The sequence below is a fragment of the Corvus hawaiiensis genome, chromosome 11 (genome assembly GCF_020740725.1).
Source record: "Corvus hawaiiensis isolate bCorHaw1 chromosome 11, bCorHaw1.pri.cur, whole genome shotgun sequence".
Lineage (NCBI taxonomy): Eukaryota > Metazoa > Chordata > Aves > Passeriformes > Corvidae > Corvus > Corvus hawaiiensis.
In genome coordinates, this window is record NC_063223.1 from 16,389,737 (window position 1) to 16,407,723 (window position 17,987).

General features: G+C 36.4%; 1 protein-coding gene across 6 annotated transcripts in view; it reads right to left on the reverse strand.

Moving 5' to 3' along the window:
- The window catches only part of CACNA2D3 (calcium voltage-gated channel auxiliary subunit alpha2delta 3), a 394,450-nt gene that overhangs the window by 39,077 nt on the left and 337,386 nt on the right, over positions 1-17,987 (reverse strand). For all 6 annotated transcript variants that reach the window (XR_007206017.1, XR_007206016.1, XM_048315277.1 and 3 more), the window contains 2 exons: positions 3,637-3,698; positions 2,038-2,082 (listed from right to left, as the gene is read on the reverse strand). Coding sequence is in view for 4 of the 6 variants with exons in the window: in XM_048315277.1 (XP_048171234.1) it covers positions 2,038-2,082; positions 3,637-3,698 (107 nt within the window). In the remaining 2 variants the exon portion in view is untranslated. The remainder of the gene's footprint in view (positions 1-2,037; positions 2,083-3,636; positions 3,699-17,987) is intronic.

The window sequence follows — 17,987 nt, forward strand, 5'->3', positions numbered from 1 at the left end:
GGATATTCATTCTAATAGGAGAACCCAAGCTACAAGCACCCTCAGTGACAGAAAACCTGTCAAAAAGGAAGTTGAAACAACTCATTTTCAACCTTTGATCTGCTAGAAAGCCCAAAGTTGGCAAATGCAATGTGAAAAGCTGATGATGCTGGCAAAGAACTGAGCAGAGCTGATGCACTCAAAAGAGGCAGCTCCTTAACCTCAATGGTGTGTGAAGGATGGAATTTCAGAAGGAGGCTCTAACAGCACAACACTGCTCTCCCCAAAGCCAACCAGAAACCTCCCACTGACTGGATGAGGAGAGGAACTAAGTCAACACAGAGATCTTTCGAGGATACATATTTGCAGTCCTCATGCATGAAAGATTAATCTAAAGATACTCCTTTAGAAACAATATTTCTCCATAGAATAGAAAATAAATAGAAGAAGTCATGCTGGACAAGAAAAAGTGTAGGCTTAATTTCATAGTTTATGGCTTATATGCTGTTGGGAAAATACTGGCTCGATTCAAGAATTAGTGGCCACGTCTCAAATCTCTAAGATTTAGTCATTCCCTAGCATGGTTCAGAACTTTAAAAGTTACTAATTTTTTATCAATGCTATTGGAAACAGGCATAATGCAATAAATGGAATCTATATACTTTTTGTGGAATGTGAAGATAAGAGGGTTTCTATTTCAATCCATTTCAGAAATATTAACTAGGAAAAAAAAATATTCATTCAGGACTGTTCATTCACCACTTGCCAGCAAGATAAATAACCTTCAGTATTCATCACTGTGCTAAAGAAACAGCTTGTAATTTATCTCTAGCACTGACAAAGGGCAGCAGGGTGCATTCACTCGCTATTAGCAAATCTCAAACAGATTTCTGATACAAGATTAATGCGTGGGATAATAGCATTTGCATAGACTAGAGCTGTATAAAAGAGGTCTAATTCACAATGTTTCACAGGTATTGGAAGTGAACTATGCTCACGTTTGGCCAAAGGTTCAAGTTCAGTGAATTTCAGATTTCAAGGGGAACGTTCCATAGGTGGAGAGTCCCTGAGCTTGTAAAACCGTAGGCATGAAGTCCAGAATAAACACAGCAAGAATGTTAACTGAGGTCTGAGAACACATCTGAATTACAGTAACTTTGATCCAGTTCAAGTCCTTTATGTATTTTTCACAGCTCCAGTATTCAATAACAGTAATGGAATGTAACTTGGGTTAAGAAACCAAAAATGAAAAAGAAAGAAAACAGAACATTAAAATAAAATGTGAGGCATCAGGAAAACAAGAAAAAATGAGCAAATTCAAAGCTCTCAAGAAAAGAAAGTATTTTCAATTAATAGGTTGTCTCTATTAGAGGATCAAAGATATCACACACTTTATTTAATTCCCTTTATTTTTAATTAATTATACTTACAATTAATATATTACTATTAGTAGTCATTAATATTTATTGACTATTGTGCCATTCAATTGACATTAATGTCTTCGTGTTTACTTTTAATTTATACCATAAACGTTCAGCAGATATTTCCTTGCCATTGAGAGAAGCTGTGAAAGTTAACAGACTCACCAGAGGAGCTGTGATATTTGTTTGAATCCTACCAACAATGTGTTTTGTCATTAAGAGGAAGTCTGGAATCTCTAAATCAGCAGTGTTCATGCTCTTACTAAATTTCTACATATAGTTATATGGCTCCTGCTGGTGTCCAGCTGAAGACTTTAAACTGCTAGTGGGTTTTTTTTTTTTTTGTCATTAACAATAAAGTGGTAAACAAATGCCTTGGCACATCTTCAAATTATTTCCCAAACTGGACTCACAAAGCAGAAATTATTGCAACACGTGTTTGAGGTACTGGAGTCAACCTTGTAATTCAGTGGGTATCTGTGACAGGCATAACAAAAGTCTCACTATCTAAATAGTGTAATATTTAGAAGGTGATTCCAAATTACATCAAAAGATCATAATGTACAAATTAAATTCATCAACTTTATCTTCTACTGCAGTAGAGGTATACATGGGAAAAAACCTGTTAATTACTTACTTCATCATCACAACTTATAGCACATCTGCCGTCGAGAGATGCACACTAAAGATGATACAAAAAAAAAATCAATAAAAAGCTTTCAGTCCTCATTTGATGATTACAAAATAAAACATTTTATAAATTCATATGAGCAAAATTTTAAAGGAGTTGATATTGATTACATCTTTATCTAAATTAATTCTAAAAATGACTAGCAAACTTTTGAATTGTTCACCCAACATGTTCTGTTCCTCTTGGCAGAGAAAGGGTTCATTCACACTGTGACAATTTCCACTGCTTTAAGCTGCACAATCTCCTCCACACTCTAGAATCTTTGAGACCATTCATGGATGAGAGGTGATTCTCCAATAGGGGTGGGGTCAGGGTTTATTCTCTGTAATAGCACAGTTCCAATCGATTCTCAGACTGGGGATGGCATCTCCTAATCTTTAGAGAGTACCTTATTATCCTCTTCAGTGAGTAAAAATTCTATCCCTGAATGGTTTAGGTTAAGTTTATTGAAGACTGTGAGTGCCAACCATGATTCAGTAATGTGATTTTGTTAATTAATCTATGTGATCCCACACTTACTGAGTGTTAGAGAGAAAACCTGAGTGAAAAGTCATGATTCTGCTATCACTGGAAACAAATACCACACTTTTTTTTACTGATTACACTTTTTATAAGAGAGAAAAACCACATGCCAGCAAATTAACTCTTTATGTATTGGGGCCTAAAATTAATAAACTTTTTAATTTTTTCCTGTCTTGGGGTGACTTGCTGTTGTATTCCCCATTGCTGCCCTATGCCCAGAAATTAGTTTTATGCCTTTCTATCTCTTTAAACTGAGGCTGAGAGGGGGGAGAGAAAAAACCCAACAAAACTTTCAAAACAGTTTTGCAGTTTGTTTTTGTGTTTTTCGAGGACACAGAGACAGAGACGGCTCTCGGCATCCAGCTGGGGCAGGAGAGGGAGAGCGGAGGGAAGCACCCGGCTTGCTGCTTTCCAGGCAGCTTTGGGCCAGGTTTTTCAGCTCCTTTTCCTCAGGAGAGTTGAACTTGGTTTTCCTGGGACTCCGATTTTTTTCCCTTCTTCTCTGCTGGACTGTTTCAACATCAGAACACATCGGGAGGACTTTCCACCGAGCACAGAGGGCCTGGCCCTGGGCCAAGCCCCAGCTCCAAGGAGGAGGGAGACAAAGGTACAACTCTAACATTTTCCCAGGTTTTTCTCCACAGTGAGAGATTTTATTATTTAGCATTATTTTCCTTTTCCTTTGTGTTTGTTAAAGAAATAGTTTTTATCTCTTTCACTTTCCTTCGAGGAAGAAGATTTTTTCCCGAACCTGGTGGGGGAGGGATGGTTTGTACCCTGCCTTCGCTCACAGGATATATTTCTAAATTTGGCCAAACCAGCACATTTCCAAAAATCAACCAACTCTTGTTCACCACTGAATTCTCCTTTTCTGTAATGGTGAACCTGAATGTAAAACCAGAAGAACATGTCTTCCAATACATTATTTCTTTACAATGGTTTGCTTGTGACAAGATCATCACTTCCCCAGTTAAAAATCTGTTGTGGATTCAATGATAAAGAAAAATTCAATTTAAAATATACCTGTCTGCTTGCAGTCCAAAATTTCCGCTGGAAAAATTCAAGTTTCATCTGGATACCTACAGCTGGGAAAGGAAAATATAAATAAATGAACTCAACATGCTTAATTCCTTCAAAATAATTCTTTAAAATTAGTCAGAAAGAAAAGGTTTCATAATGAAAAGTTAAGCCCTAAAATAAAAAACCACAACTAACTAAACTGATGAAACCACAGTCATATTTTAAACCATTTAAACAGAAAGATGCTGCTTGTATAATGTGAAGAATACACATGGCAAAAAAAGAAAAAATCATCCAAATTGCATGTCTCCATAATTAATATCAAAGAACCACAAGCTGAACATATTTATGTTCACACCAATCTCATTTATGTTTTCCTAGAACCAATATAACAGCTGTAGGGAACCCTCACAATGTGTTTTCTGCTGAAACCCATGAAGATTTGCTGAAACAACATGAAAATGTTGGTTAACATTTCAAGTGATGACTATTTTGAGGTCATTTAATCCATAAATTATCAGTGGAACACAAGAAGCATTAAAAATGTATTTGAAAAAATCGAAGGTAAGAGTATTATGTATAATTCTGTTAAAGGAAAATATCTGGCAAATATTACTGGGTATAATTTTTTTAAAAAAATTATATTAATTATAATGGATTGCAATTTTATGAAATAATTATTCAAGATACTACTGGTTTAAATTATATATTTATCATAATCTCAGGTGGGATTATGTTTTTCCAAATATCAGTGAACCTTTCTTCCAGCCTAGTCTGATGTTCCTATCACTGTTTCTATTGAAGAGCAACATAATGCACTGAGGTTTGCAGAAGATCCAAAAGCAGTTGATTCTTCTGGTTTCATCTTCCTAAACAGAGAGAATTCAAAAAGCTTTAAAAGTCTGAAGATCTAATGCCTAGCAAAATCATGTTTCTTTAAAAAACAAAGCCTCAAAAAAAAAAAAAAGAAGTTGTTTTGGAAAACTGAATAAAATTTCATTTCTTCATTCCTCCTCTAGGGTCTACAGCAGGAATAGTTTAAAAACATATTTACATTTACATTATTGGTACTTGCTTTTGCAAATGCACACACACTGATGTCATGCACATATTTCATTTTGTGTTAGCAGGTAGAGAAAAGTATGTGAAATGAAATGTGTAATGAACTGATACAGAGGGATGTGAAATTACATAAAGAGTTTTCTTAATAGAGCAGGCTATAAATATTTTTCTGCTATCTCTAACTTATGGATTGTGTGCTTATGAAAGTAGAGAAATCCAGCTTTCCTTCTGAATGAACACCAGAGGAGACTGTCTCCAGATACATTTTATTATCTAGGAATTAATATGAGCATCCATAAGAAAATGCTCTCTGACAGCCATGCAGCAGAGGTTTGCTTCATCTATTGCTTGCCTTTGGGTTCATTCCTAGCACATCCTGCCTGCTTTTTCGGAAATGCAGGCAAAACACACACAGGCTTTCAGGAACTTTCCACAAGGAAACCACACCACTTCTGGATGCTGTGTCAGCATGGGAAAGGCCAATCTCGTGTGCTTGTAACAGGCAGAGATGTGTGGACTGTACTTAGATATTGTTCATTTAAGGTCCTGGTAAGGTCAGCCCTTTGGGGTTCACACTGTTAGAGACAGCAGCACCCAGAAAACTATTGTTCTTGAAAACTGTTAATGATAATTAATGAAAGTATCACAAACATTAATTAAAATGTTAAAACTCTTGTTATCCTCCAACAAAATAATATGTGTATACAAATTTGAGCAGGATTTTGGACTAGATGAGCTCAGGAGGTCCCTCCCACTTGACTTATGATTCTGATTTAAGTGTAAATGTTTTGTAGAAAAGCAGTAACTTTACAGCTCAGAACCCTCCTTACAGACAAAGAAAGTCAATATGCACTGAAAGTTTTCTGTGTCCTGTACAAAACCTACCACACATCACAATCTGAATCAGTAACAAGATAATTACAGCAAAGTTGATCTGCAAAAGATTCCATGTTCACTGAGTCACAATGGAGTGCTGCAGCATAACAAGAGATGAAATGCTGAGATTACTTTCTATGAAATGCAGAGCATCCCTCTTCATGAGGATGAGGAGAGGCAGCTGCAGGCTTGGTTTCAGAGTACCAGCTCTAAGATTTTGATGCTTTCTTGGACAGACTGTGAGGGAAAGTAAAAGACAGAGAGGAATATTGGGCTTGCTCCCACTTGAGCAGATTCCACAGTTTCAGCAGTAATTTGTGCAGAAAGTGAAGGTCCAGGCGTTATCAATTTAGTTATTACCTACCTTTAAAAAACAAAACAAAACAAAACCAGTTTATTTCTCTAACTTTGTAAAGAGCTGTATCTTTAATCTCTGAGGTACAATGCCATTGAAGAGGGTAAAAGGCAATACAATGTTACAACAGCAACATTTTAATGTATTCCCATTGTGAAGTAATTCCTCAATTAAGAGTTCTGAAATCCTTTTACTTAGGGTTAAATAATGAACTACTACATGATGTCAACTACATGATGGCTGGACTTGATTTACAGTTGGGCTTGATGATCTAAAGGGTCTTTTCCCATCTACATGATTCTATGATCTGTACCTGTGCTTGCAGGATAGGAGAAGAGAATACATCTCATAAACATGGCATCATGAAGGCAGTTTTAGAATGAGGCAATTTTTTTGAGACTTATATCTTAATATGAGATATTAATCTCACAGTTTTGTCTTATTTACACATTGTTCCCTGCAGAATACTGCCCTGTCACAGAATGAGTAGCTTCTAAATATTCTGTATTCTACAAAATATATTCCTAAATGAAAATTACTAATAGTTCCTAAAATTCAGCTAAAAATTGTTTGAACGCCTCTAGATTTGAAAGAATTAACTGTTAATGTATAGGAAAATAATTTTCTTTTCAACCCCTCATGTGATTCTAAAGCACTTCTGCAGGCTTTTCCCTCCTGAGCTTTTCAAGAACTTTGTGACTAGAAGATGACTTTTTTTTTTGTCTGATCATTTAATGCCATAAGAGCTATTCAAATATACTTCAAAAGGTTTTTGAGCCTATATATTCTCCTGAGCAATCCCTAATCCTTCAGCACTTGAGAACTTCAGAATAAAATATCTGTGCTCCAAGCCACCCAATATTTAAATCTATGTTTTACAAACTGGCTACATGTGGGGGGAAAAGGAAACAGGAGAATTTCAAAATTATGTCTCCCATGTCACTAATTCATAGTTTAGCCTTCTGGGTGTAACAGCTACCACAGAGGTTTAGATTAAAAAGCTATAATTGCACTGAAATTTTTCTACATATTGGTCAGGAAAGTACCCAGGTAACTGCCACAAATAACAAAAACTCTAACTGAGCTTTGTGTGGAACATACATTTCAAAGCATAAGGTATTCTTCCACATTTCCAGGCTTGGTTCAACCAAAATGGCCAAAGGATAAAAATTGTTTGTCTTCAGCCAGGAAAAAATGAGTTTTGTGTTCACTGCTGCCTTTTCTCTAATGTCACAGAGGAGAATGGGCTGGAGCTGCAGGAGGGCAGGCAGGAGAAGAATTGATGGGAACTGATGGAGGGGTATTTTGTGTTACGTAACACAAAATGTGTCACTTCAAACAAATGTTGCAAATCCAATTTTTTGTTTTAATCACATCAGCAAATTTACTTAGGTGATTCAAATAAATACCTTTAATTCTGCCTATGGAAAACAGTTATTAACTCCCTGAGATTTCCTCCCTCTGTTTAATAAAGTGGCTGCTATTTTTGTAGTGCAGACCCTATGAAATAACAGATGGTTGAGAACGACAAAGTTAAACTCTTGGCTCAGTGGTAATTGTTGCTAAATAAGTAATTTCCTTATGCATCGATTCCATGGCTGAAGGTAATATTTTACTCTCTCAGTGGGTTGCTTTCAGGATGGAAGTATTGGGCAGTTCTCAAATGCTACATGGCTCAGGGCTGCTTAGTATCGAGGCAAACATGAAGGAAAACAAATCACTACTCGGAATAGATCAGGATTGCTTATGTTCATTTCAATCTCCATGGTTAAGTAAATAGACAGAAAGATAAGGAAATCCTTCCTCGACAAATTACTTCTGTGCAAAGAATTAGAATCCTTCTTAGGTTCTAAGTAAAAAGAATAATTTCCTACTTAAAATCTGAGAGAGGAAAATAGATTAGACTGATTTATTTCAGGCAAGAGAGGAGCTGAGTCTCCCTATAAACCTGACAAATGGATTCCCAATACACAATTATAGGAAAAAGCAGCAAAAGCTAAAGGGATTTGCATTCTCTGAAATACCTATACACTATGACACTGTATATAATAAACACTAGATCAACAAGGTTACAAAAATGCCTTAAGGTCTCCATTCCTTTTCCCACAGAATACAGTAAAGGTTAAGGCTCTTTCACATACATAAAAGATGCCTAAAATCTTAAGGACATTTTGGCCTCCTGTTTCCGATGGAATTATCTTAAATGAGGTTTAACTTGGCTTCAAAATGAGAAATCTTGGATAGAGACTTGTAGCAGGATCATTTTTCAATCTGTATCACCTCTGTGTATTGAGCTCAGGCTCTTTAAGATGCTCTTCTTTTTCCCTACTAGTATTAACTCTGATTTATCATCTTTTAAAATACAACTACATGCTATCCAGAACACACTTTAATACTTTTAAAAAAGTTGTTTGCACTTCTATTTATACACTAAATCTGTTTCAGTTCAAAATCTGTCTTCAGTGTTTAGCTCAGGCAAAGAAGGAGACACTGACTCTGCTACACCCCAGTGCACAACCCTGAGATGTAAACACCATAACTGTAAAGAACAGCCAATACAGATTAATACAAGACTCCCACCACTAAAGATGATCAAAAACTTATAAAAATAGGTGTTTTATGTAGAATGATTAAGAATAAAATCTAGGTATTTTTCTTCCCTCAATTCCAAGAACTCTTAGCTAACAAATTAGAGGTATTCCAACAGGAACTTTCTGCCAATAATATCTTTAGGTAATAAGTAACAAAGTTATGCTCTGGTATCCCTCAACATAGCTGTACTCTCAGTGACAGTCATTCTCAAATCACATGCAGGATGTATAAAAATGTGAACGAGCACTTGTGAATTGGGCACTTCCCAAACTGCTCCTAATCCCTGGTTCAGTTCACTCACACAGTAAAATGCAGTCTCACCTTTCCAAACTTCACACTTCATTCAGTTTCCTTCTCAGTGATCTTCCCCCTTTTATCTATACCTTCCTCCTCTCACCACTGGTTGTTGTTTTCAGTTCCTCTCTTCAAAGACAATATCTTCAGAATTACATTATAACATGAAAAAATTATTGATTTTATCACCTGGAATGACTGACCCTGATGGAAACATCCCAAAAAACCCCAATTATCCTAACTGTTTAAGTGTGGCTATTTTTCTTATATACTGAAAATACAAGCTTATGCTTGAAAGCATCAGGCAGTCTCAATCCTGGGTAGTGATACCAGCCATCCTCATAATGAGCTGTTGTTGGCAGCCTACGGTAAAAGAGCAAAATTGACAAAAAGATGGGACAAACTATTGAGCAGTTATGCACTTTCTTCTGGTTTTCTTATGATAAAGCCTAATTCCTACTCCAGCAAAAATAAGGTATCTGTTATGCATTTTGATAAGATGTTATTATTTTTCAGGAACTGTCCTCTGCAATGTGTTGTCTCGTGTTGTGGTTTCCTTACAGCTTACTATTTAACTCAGGGACAATTTCTAATGTTCTGACAACTTTCTTTTTTGTTTTCCTGACATGGAACATTCTTGCTTAACTCCACAGTATGTCTATTGCATATTTAAGTACTCTTCAATGATTTTAATACTTTACAAATATTTTATTATTAAATCCTTTGAAATCCATGTAAATGTGCACTTACCTTTTCTACCTCAGTTTGAGCTGCAGAGCCCGACAGAATGTAAAATAATATCTCAAAGTGGAAAATATCATCTAGTTTTGGATTCTGGACAATAACCAGGAAAAAACATCTTGTATTATTTATGGTATCTTACCTTTCTCTTTTTGTCATCGAATAAGTGGAATGACTGCCCATACACAGATATTTTTAAGTCCTATTTAATGATTGGGTTTTTATGGGAGTTTGAACATGTCATAAGATTTAGCAAGACAAAGACTGCTTCCTTCATCAGAGCTATTGTGATGCAGAATGTGAAAGAGTGAATTCTTCTTAAATGGGTGGTGGAAAGCTGAAATTCTGCCTCTTTACTCCTGAACCTCAAACCTGCTAGTGTCTTCCAGAAGATTTTTAGAATTAGTGGGGAAAGCTGTTGTGTGCATGGAAACTCCCAAGACAGAGGGAAGGCAGTGGCAAATGGTGTTTCCTGGAGGCCAAGCTCAAGCAGAAAGGGAGGAGATGCTGGGAACTTGATGTGAGGCCAAGCTGAAAGGGGAGCAGGATGATGATTGCTGGGAGGCCGAAGTTCATCCAAACTCAAACCACCAGGGAAAGCTGAAGGGCTTGGTTTGCAGCCAAGCCCTGACAAACTGAACTGTGGAGGGCAGTCTGTGAACATCATCATAAACCAGACTCCCTCTGACTCCCTGACACACATCCTCCTTCTGGAGGACTAATGAAGTAGCAGCAGGAGCAGGAGGAAACGCAAAAAGGATATAAATTGAGTGAAAACATAAAAAAATATAGACACTGGTGACTGGAAGTCCATTGCCTTTTCAGGAGTCTTCAGAGAGGATCTTGGAGGGAAACAGGTTATCTGTAAATTATTGTTCAGATCATCATCCTGTGTTCCAAATTTTGCAGGACAGCAGCTGATGTGCTGCCAACACTGTGACAAAGGGCTCCACAGAATTCTGCTCATTTACCCCGTGATAAACTCTGTGTCCCAGGAGAACAGCTTGAGGGAGGTACTTGAAAATCCATCTGTAACTTTAAAAAAAAACCCCAAAAACCCTAAAACAAACCTCCCATAAGCCTGGAGGAAGGTAACCCCTTGGCATGCCAAATTACAATAAGTGCACTTTGCTGGAAAGATAGGTGCCTTGTTCCTGAGGAGTACAAGGAGTACATTGATAGCATAAAGGAGTGGCTTAGATGGCCCAGTTTGAAGAGGGTGAGGCAGGGCACAGCTCAGCCCTGTCTGGTGTCTGGAGGATCCTCCCTGTGACTCTTAGAAAATGCCTGACACCTGGCTCATTCCATTACCAAAAACAAAGGAATCTAAAAAAAATTAAAAAGAAAAAAAAAAGAAGAAAGCTGAGTAGTACTACTTTTAGCCTCAGGAAGCTTCAGCAGCCTGCAGAAAGAAGGCAAGAACCATCACAGAGGAAACTGTGCTGGTGGCAGAACTTTTATGAATTCCTATTAGCCTTCAACTTTCTTCCAGCACCTCCTAGCATGGCCACAGCAATGACAAATAATGCTGAATTCCAATGGTATAGGAAGCATGTGAAGATTGAAACCTGACCACAGTAATGCTGAAATAATGAAGCAGTGAGAGTATTTTTATAACTCCCTAACCATTTTTTAGTTTCATAGGGTTTTCTTGCTATTCAAGTACAACCCATGACTGAAACGAAAAGTAGGAACAGTATGTATTTGTAAACACTTTTATAAATCTTTAGGGAAGATCCAGGATTTGTCAAGTTCTCAGAAAAAGCCTTACTTCTCACAGCTGAGGTCCTAGTTTAGAGCAGCATAGCCAGAGCACCTTTCCATCTCAGCCAAGAGGCTGTGGTTTCAAGTTGGCAATTAAGGAACCCTAAGAGGCTCAAAGTCCAGACAAACAGCCAGAAATTAGGATATTTGTCTGAACTCTTAGAAACTGTGACCAGATTCTCTTAGGATATATAAGACTTTCTGCTTCCACTTGTAACTAAAACACAACACGTTCAAGCCTTGATCATATTTTATTTGCAGACTTGATTCTGGCTACTACCTAAGCATGCTAGCAAAAAAAAAAAAAAAAAAAAATCTGTTTCTGTATTTCTCAGCATTGTGAGAAGGCTGATCTCAGACATGGGCAAAGCTCCTCTCACTATTCCCAAAGTGGCTTGCACCTCCCAAACTGAAATCCTGTCACAGCAGAATGGGTACAAGTGTTCCTACTTCCAGACACAGAATACTTTGGACAAGACATTAAAGATAAATATTATGGCATCCACTGCAAAATGAACTGATGAGGGATTTCTCTGTCCAGTTTGTCTCCTGACAGTTCAACGCCCCCCTACCACAGACCTGGGGCCCAAGACATGCAGATTCTGCTGGTACCAATCCTTGCAGGGAGAGGGAACTGGCTGAATCCAACTCCTCCTGCCTACAGAACACACTGACCACCAGCCACTCCCTCTCTCCTGCTGTCATGGGGGACCTGTGTCCATACAAGGTCTATGGATATATGAAATCCCATCAGTCAAACCGGGCTTGGGACATGGAATGAGGAAACCCTGACATTTTATCAAACCACATCAACTGGAAATATGTCTTGGATCTCTTATTTACTGAGTAATAATCATAATAATAGTGACAATCTCTACAAACTCTTTGTGCTATACTGTGATTAGCAAATTACTTTGAATTACTGAAAATTCGAGTCATGTACTTGAAGTCAAATAATACATCAGAAGGGCCTCATAATGAATAAAAGTCTCCAGCCTTTCAACACCATATCTGCTGGATGATTTATAAGTCAAATGTTTGGTGTAATGCTCCAAAATAGTTCTCATGTTTTTATTTTTCTAAGATACTTTATTTAACCATGGTTTTGCTGTTTAACCACATGGTGGTAATCTATAGTTTTAGAAAAGTACAAAAGAGTTACGTGTCCGAAACACTCAGTGCCCATATTTTTATGTGTTTGATATTGAGTAGTACCATGGTATTCTGCAGTTGCAAGTACAAGGAAAATAGCACTGGTGGACTTGCAAACTGATTTATTTTTGTGTCTTTTACTGAACAATTTAAAAAAACAGTAAGAGCAAAAGATACAGATGTTAAACTTTTCCATGAAGAGTATTATCTGCAAAACCAGATTTGTCTGCTTTTTTCCATTTTTGGATCAAAAATGTATTTTTCTTAAATAAAATTTAATAAAATTTAATTCTTTTCTGTGTAGAAAAGAACACAGTTGCCTATTTGTTCTACAAAAGTAGGAGCTAGCATTTGAGCTATAAACTAGCATTCTTGGAATCTCCTGAACTGGAGGTTTAAACCATGTCAGGAATAGAAAGCAATCTTAAATTAATAACACTGAGATTTTTCAGTGTACTGAAATATCAATTTTCTTCTTTTTCATACTCTCCTAATTTTTATGTCTTAAGTAAAAAGAAATACCACCTTTCAAGATGTGCTCAGTGTATTACATACATTTCACTTGAAAGTCAGTTTCTGAAACTATGGGTTAACAGTGGCTGCAATCTGAACATTTTCACATTTACTTAACTTTATTTCATAAGAACATTTTATTGCCACGATTTTGAAAGATTGCCAAGAAATGTTAACTATACCTCTTAGCAATGACCTGTATTGGGGAGAATAATTTATCTTTTGCTTCATCTAATGTGCAGAAGTTCATGCCCATGAACTGAAAAACAGCTAATGTCATCCAAGAGGCCAAGCAATCAGAGGTGGGGTGACAGCTTTCTATTTTACTTGTCTACTTACCAGATTTCAGGAATAATAAGAAGTCAACATCTTCAGAATTGCTACATAAGCCTGCAGAGGTGTCAGCAGGAATGGTTGCTAAGGTCTGATCTGGTGACTATTCACGTATTAAGAGGTGTTTTCATGTTGCTGAAAATTAGCCAAGAGCTTATTTGCTTCATTAGACAGAGATGAAATCACCTCCTTAAAGCCACAAAATACAAAGAACAAGATATTGACTAACTTATGACCAAACACAAACTTAATAAATGTTTTTAATTGCTACATCAAGAAAAAAAAAAACCCCAGAGAAATAAGGCTTTCAAAAAATGTTGAGACTGATAAAATTAAAAGGCACTGTCAGACTTTTAAACTTTTTAATAAAATGTCTGCATTGCCTGAGATCTGTGTGCCAATTTATGGCCATAAGTGAACTTCTCTGGGTGAGTTATTAACTTCTGGAAATAGTGTAAGTGCTGATGTGATTTTCACAATAAAAGTACAAATGGACCATACTTACTTCATATAAACTGCTATCCAGATGCTTCAACAAGTAGTCTATTACAATTTATATACTAATGATTAGTAGGATTTAGCTGTCAGTACAGCCTTAAGGCATATTTTAGAAGTATAAATTGGTAAGTTTTGAGGTGAAATCAATATAATGGGCACCAAATGTAATCCTCTTTAACGTAATAACTTTGAAATGAATCGGGAAGGTTTCTCAAAGAGAGCTGTCTGATTATACATTAAACTAAGGATTTATCATGCAAAATAGCTTCTTTTTCTAATACATTGCCTTGTAGGTGCAAATTCAGCTGGGGCTTTTCCCTGGAAGGTGTTGAGCACTGCTGAGTGCTCACTGGAGTCTGTGAGAGTTAAGGGATGCCCAGCACAGGAAAAGAACATGAAGCCCCTTCCAGAATGGAGCTCTGGAGAACACAAAAAAACCCCTCAAAACTCTGCTCAAAGAGAGGACTTTTGGCAGGACTTTCCAGAGATTGTGCTGTTGTAGAGTCAAGCCTATTATTGACTTACAAGGAAAGTTTTTATAGCTGTTCAGGCTGACTCTGATGGGCTTTCCAGAAGCACTTATTTCACACTGCCACCAGTAAATGTTATTCTGAAGTCTCTATCACCTTCCTAGGCATCAAAATAACTTTGAAATACCACTTTCCAAAATGTAGGCATTTCTAAATGGCGAAGGTTCTCCTGGAATTTCTGCTATAACACATTTATAAAACATATTTAATTTTCTAATTAGCACCAATTCAATCAATTCCATGTTTTTCTGCTGTTTTACAAAGAGATGCTAGAGGTTTTTTCCAGAATTTATAAATCTTCTCAGCACATCTATAATGGAAGCAAACAGTATATTCTCCATTCTCTCACAGTACAGGGCTGATATGTCCTACACTAAAGGAACAACTCTTCTTACTTTCATTTAAAAGAAAAGGAAATCAAAACCACACATTAGCGATACAGCAAATTATAACAAACTCCAATAAAGTATATTTAAACAGATTTATTTTATATTCTTATATCGGTTTTTGTGTTAAAAATTGCACAAATGGCCATAGAAGGCAAAAAGAGAAGGGCCTTGCACAATTTCCCTGCTTTATTTTGTTTTAAAGTGCAAATAGAAAGCATCTATAGGGGTGGGAGGCTCTGGCTCTTGCATGTGTAGAGATATTTTATACTGTGTTGACTTCACAACTAAGACTCTTTTTCATTTAATTCAATGAGTTTAGATTGTAGTGCTGATTATGCTCATATCCACAAATCAGAATTTTAACTGAGTTTCCACGGAAACATTATATGTCCCTCTTTTCTTTTAAGACAAGGCTATGCCTGTTTAACAGGTTTGCCGAGGACAACAGGTTTTGTTTAAGTTACATTAACTGGAGCCAATACTTCCTAATTACATTACCAGAAGAAATGTTTACAGCAATGCTTCTACCATGGGAAACCCTCCATTGTTCAGCCCATCTCTGAAAGACAGGAAATATCAGCACTGCCATTGCTTAAAATGTGTTAACTGGTCTTCTATGTATAAAATAATCTCCTTTATAAAATGACAACATTGCTCATGTTTTATAATATTAATATATAAGGAAATTATCCCATGGAATCTAGACTTCTGTAACACTTCCATCAGAGAACATCTGCCTATGAAGACAAGGTGGGTCCAGGGTCTGAAGCACTGAAGGCTTAGGGCTGTTCCTGGTCTAAAGATACCCTATAAATAGGAACTAAACTCTTCAGAGTGACTTTTTCCCCCACAAGTTTAACCTAACAAGAGCACTAGAAACCCAAGTCTGACAAGGTGCCATTATCTGTCCAAAAAGGTGTAAAAGGTTTTGAAACTTTGAGTCATCTATTTTGTTCACCATTTTATAATATTCTTATTCAGAACACCAGAAAGGATGTGCTGTGCTCACACTTGCAGTTCAAATCCTTTGTTGATGGAAAGGGGGAAATTATACTTGATCTTATCTCTGCTAAGTTTAATGATACATTTCCCTAAGATTTTAGGAGAAGAACCAGGCCCAAAATCCTAATTAGGAATACTTAAAGCTGCAAGAGACACCTTAGCAAAAGTGCTGTGACAATACAGTGAAGAGGACTGGAGATAAACAGGGCTTTTTACTTTCTAAATTTAAATCTGCACTGTACTATGACACAACCGAAATGTGGTTCTACATGACTTATTTAACCCCAAGTTCCATTTGGACAAAGTATTACAGAAAATCAAGCATTAGGTAACTTAATTCTTTCACAAAACTTTTTCACATTTTCAACTTAAGAAAGTCTGCAGAAGTTCTAAAACAGGTATCCCTTAACTCCAAAGCTAAGAAAGGGACTACATAAAAGTATGACCAGCTGATGGCACGTAGAAAAGTAGAGAGAGTGTTTAGAATCCAAGGAAAAGCCTGTACTACAATTGCTTGAAATACAAATGTTCACTTAAGTGCCCATGTTTGAACATAACATCTCCAAATCATCACAAACTACAAATTACAGAGTGTTCTGCTCTTCCTTCTTTCTAACCAGTTTATAGAACAGAAGCTTGTAGCAGTAACTAGTGAAAACCATTTAAGATCTTAATGACACCAAAAAAACTCAAGGTATGGAATTATTATTTTACTAAAGTAGGCACATGATGCATAACTTCACCTCCTAAAAGCAGCTAGCCCATGTCTCCCAAAGAGCACTTTAAGAAGAGAGAACTCAAAAGTGATGTTCTTTGAATTCATCTATTCTAACTCTGCTGAAACACAGAGACGAGAGAAAATGGACACTGTCATTTTGAAAAGGGAAAAGGATAAAAAATCTCTGCCAATATATGAGTAACCAAGCTCAGGCCTGCCATTATGCTCTGAAAAAACAGACTGCAGAAGGAAATAAAAGCAAATAAAGATGAAAACATGCCCTTTTTGCTTAAGACAGCTATAGCTTTATGGACATAGAAAGCTCATCTAAGTTGAGTACTTTTGAGATCCCACCATAAATTAAAGAATAGTAAAATAGAAGTGGTTTTGGATTAAAAGGCATTGTATCAAACGATAATAAGCATTATCTCTATACTTCAGCATCACCCAGTGTTGATACAGAAGTCAGATATAAACATGAAAGACAAAAAGATGAGATCAACATTTCAATGTTGTCTGAAACTTAGAGATAATAATCTACTTTTATGCTGTACTTTTTTAAAATTTATTTTCTCACAAGCACTCCAAATGTTTTAAAATTTTTATCCTCTCAACTAGTGCACATGCTTGAGAAAAAGTTCATCCTTCAGCACTTTAGGGGACAGTAAAACAGAAGGCACAGTTAAAAGTTTAGCAATAACTTTAGGTAGTACAAACAAAAACGAGGCATAGCTCAGTGTTAAGACTGTCAGGACCTCATAATTTATACCAATCTTACTAAAAATTTTCTTTCTTACTTAGCAGACAGCCTGTCAGCCATTTAGTATGATCCTCCTAAAAGATGTGTTAAAACTCGGTAAATAATTTTCCTTTTCACCAAATCAAGAAAAGACAATCATACACTGCATATACCTTATAAATTGTAATCAATATTGAAAAAAAAATTCTATTAATGAGAGGAGAAATCATAAAATGAGGATCTTTGGGGATTCTCAGCATGAAAATAAGAAACCAAAACAGGCATACAGAAGAACAGATAGCCAAAACAGACATGATACAGAACAGGTAAAAAGAGTGAAAGAATAGTGAAAACATGATGTTCCTTAATGATTTCAGTCTTTACTATCCCCTACTTGTCACTTGGTTATCCCAGTCATGTTGCTTCAATACTGCTCACATAAGCTGCCACCTACATAATCAGGGTTTTATTAAAGCTTCTTTTTATATGTCATAGCTACACTTTTGGGGCTTGTTCTTTTTCTTATTTTTTTTCTTTATTTGAATGCCTGTTGTTTAACTCCTGAGTACGTTTCCTCCCAGCGTATCTGAAACCTGTAGTCATTGTCCCAGTGTTTCTCTCCCACATTAAACTTTTAGAATCAAGTTCCACAACTTTTAAGAGTTATGTTTACGTCAGAGGGATCAAGAGGTTTAAATTTCAGTACCTATTAAATGAATCTAATTATCCAACCAGTTCCATTTGGATACACTGTTACTGATCTTCACTAATCTATAGCAGATTTTCCAGTATTGTA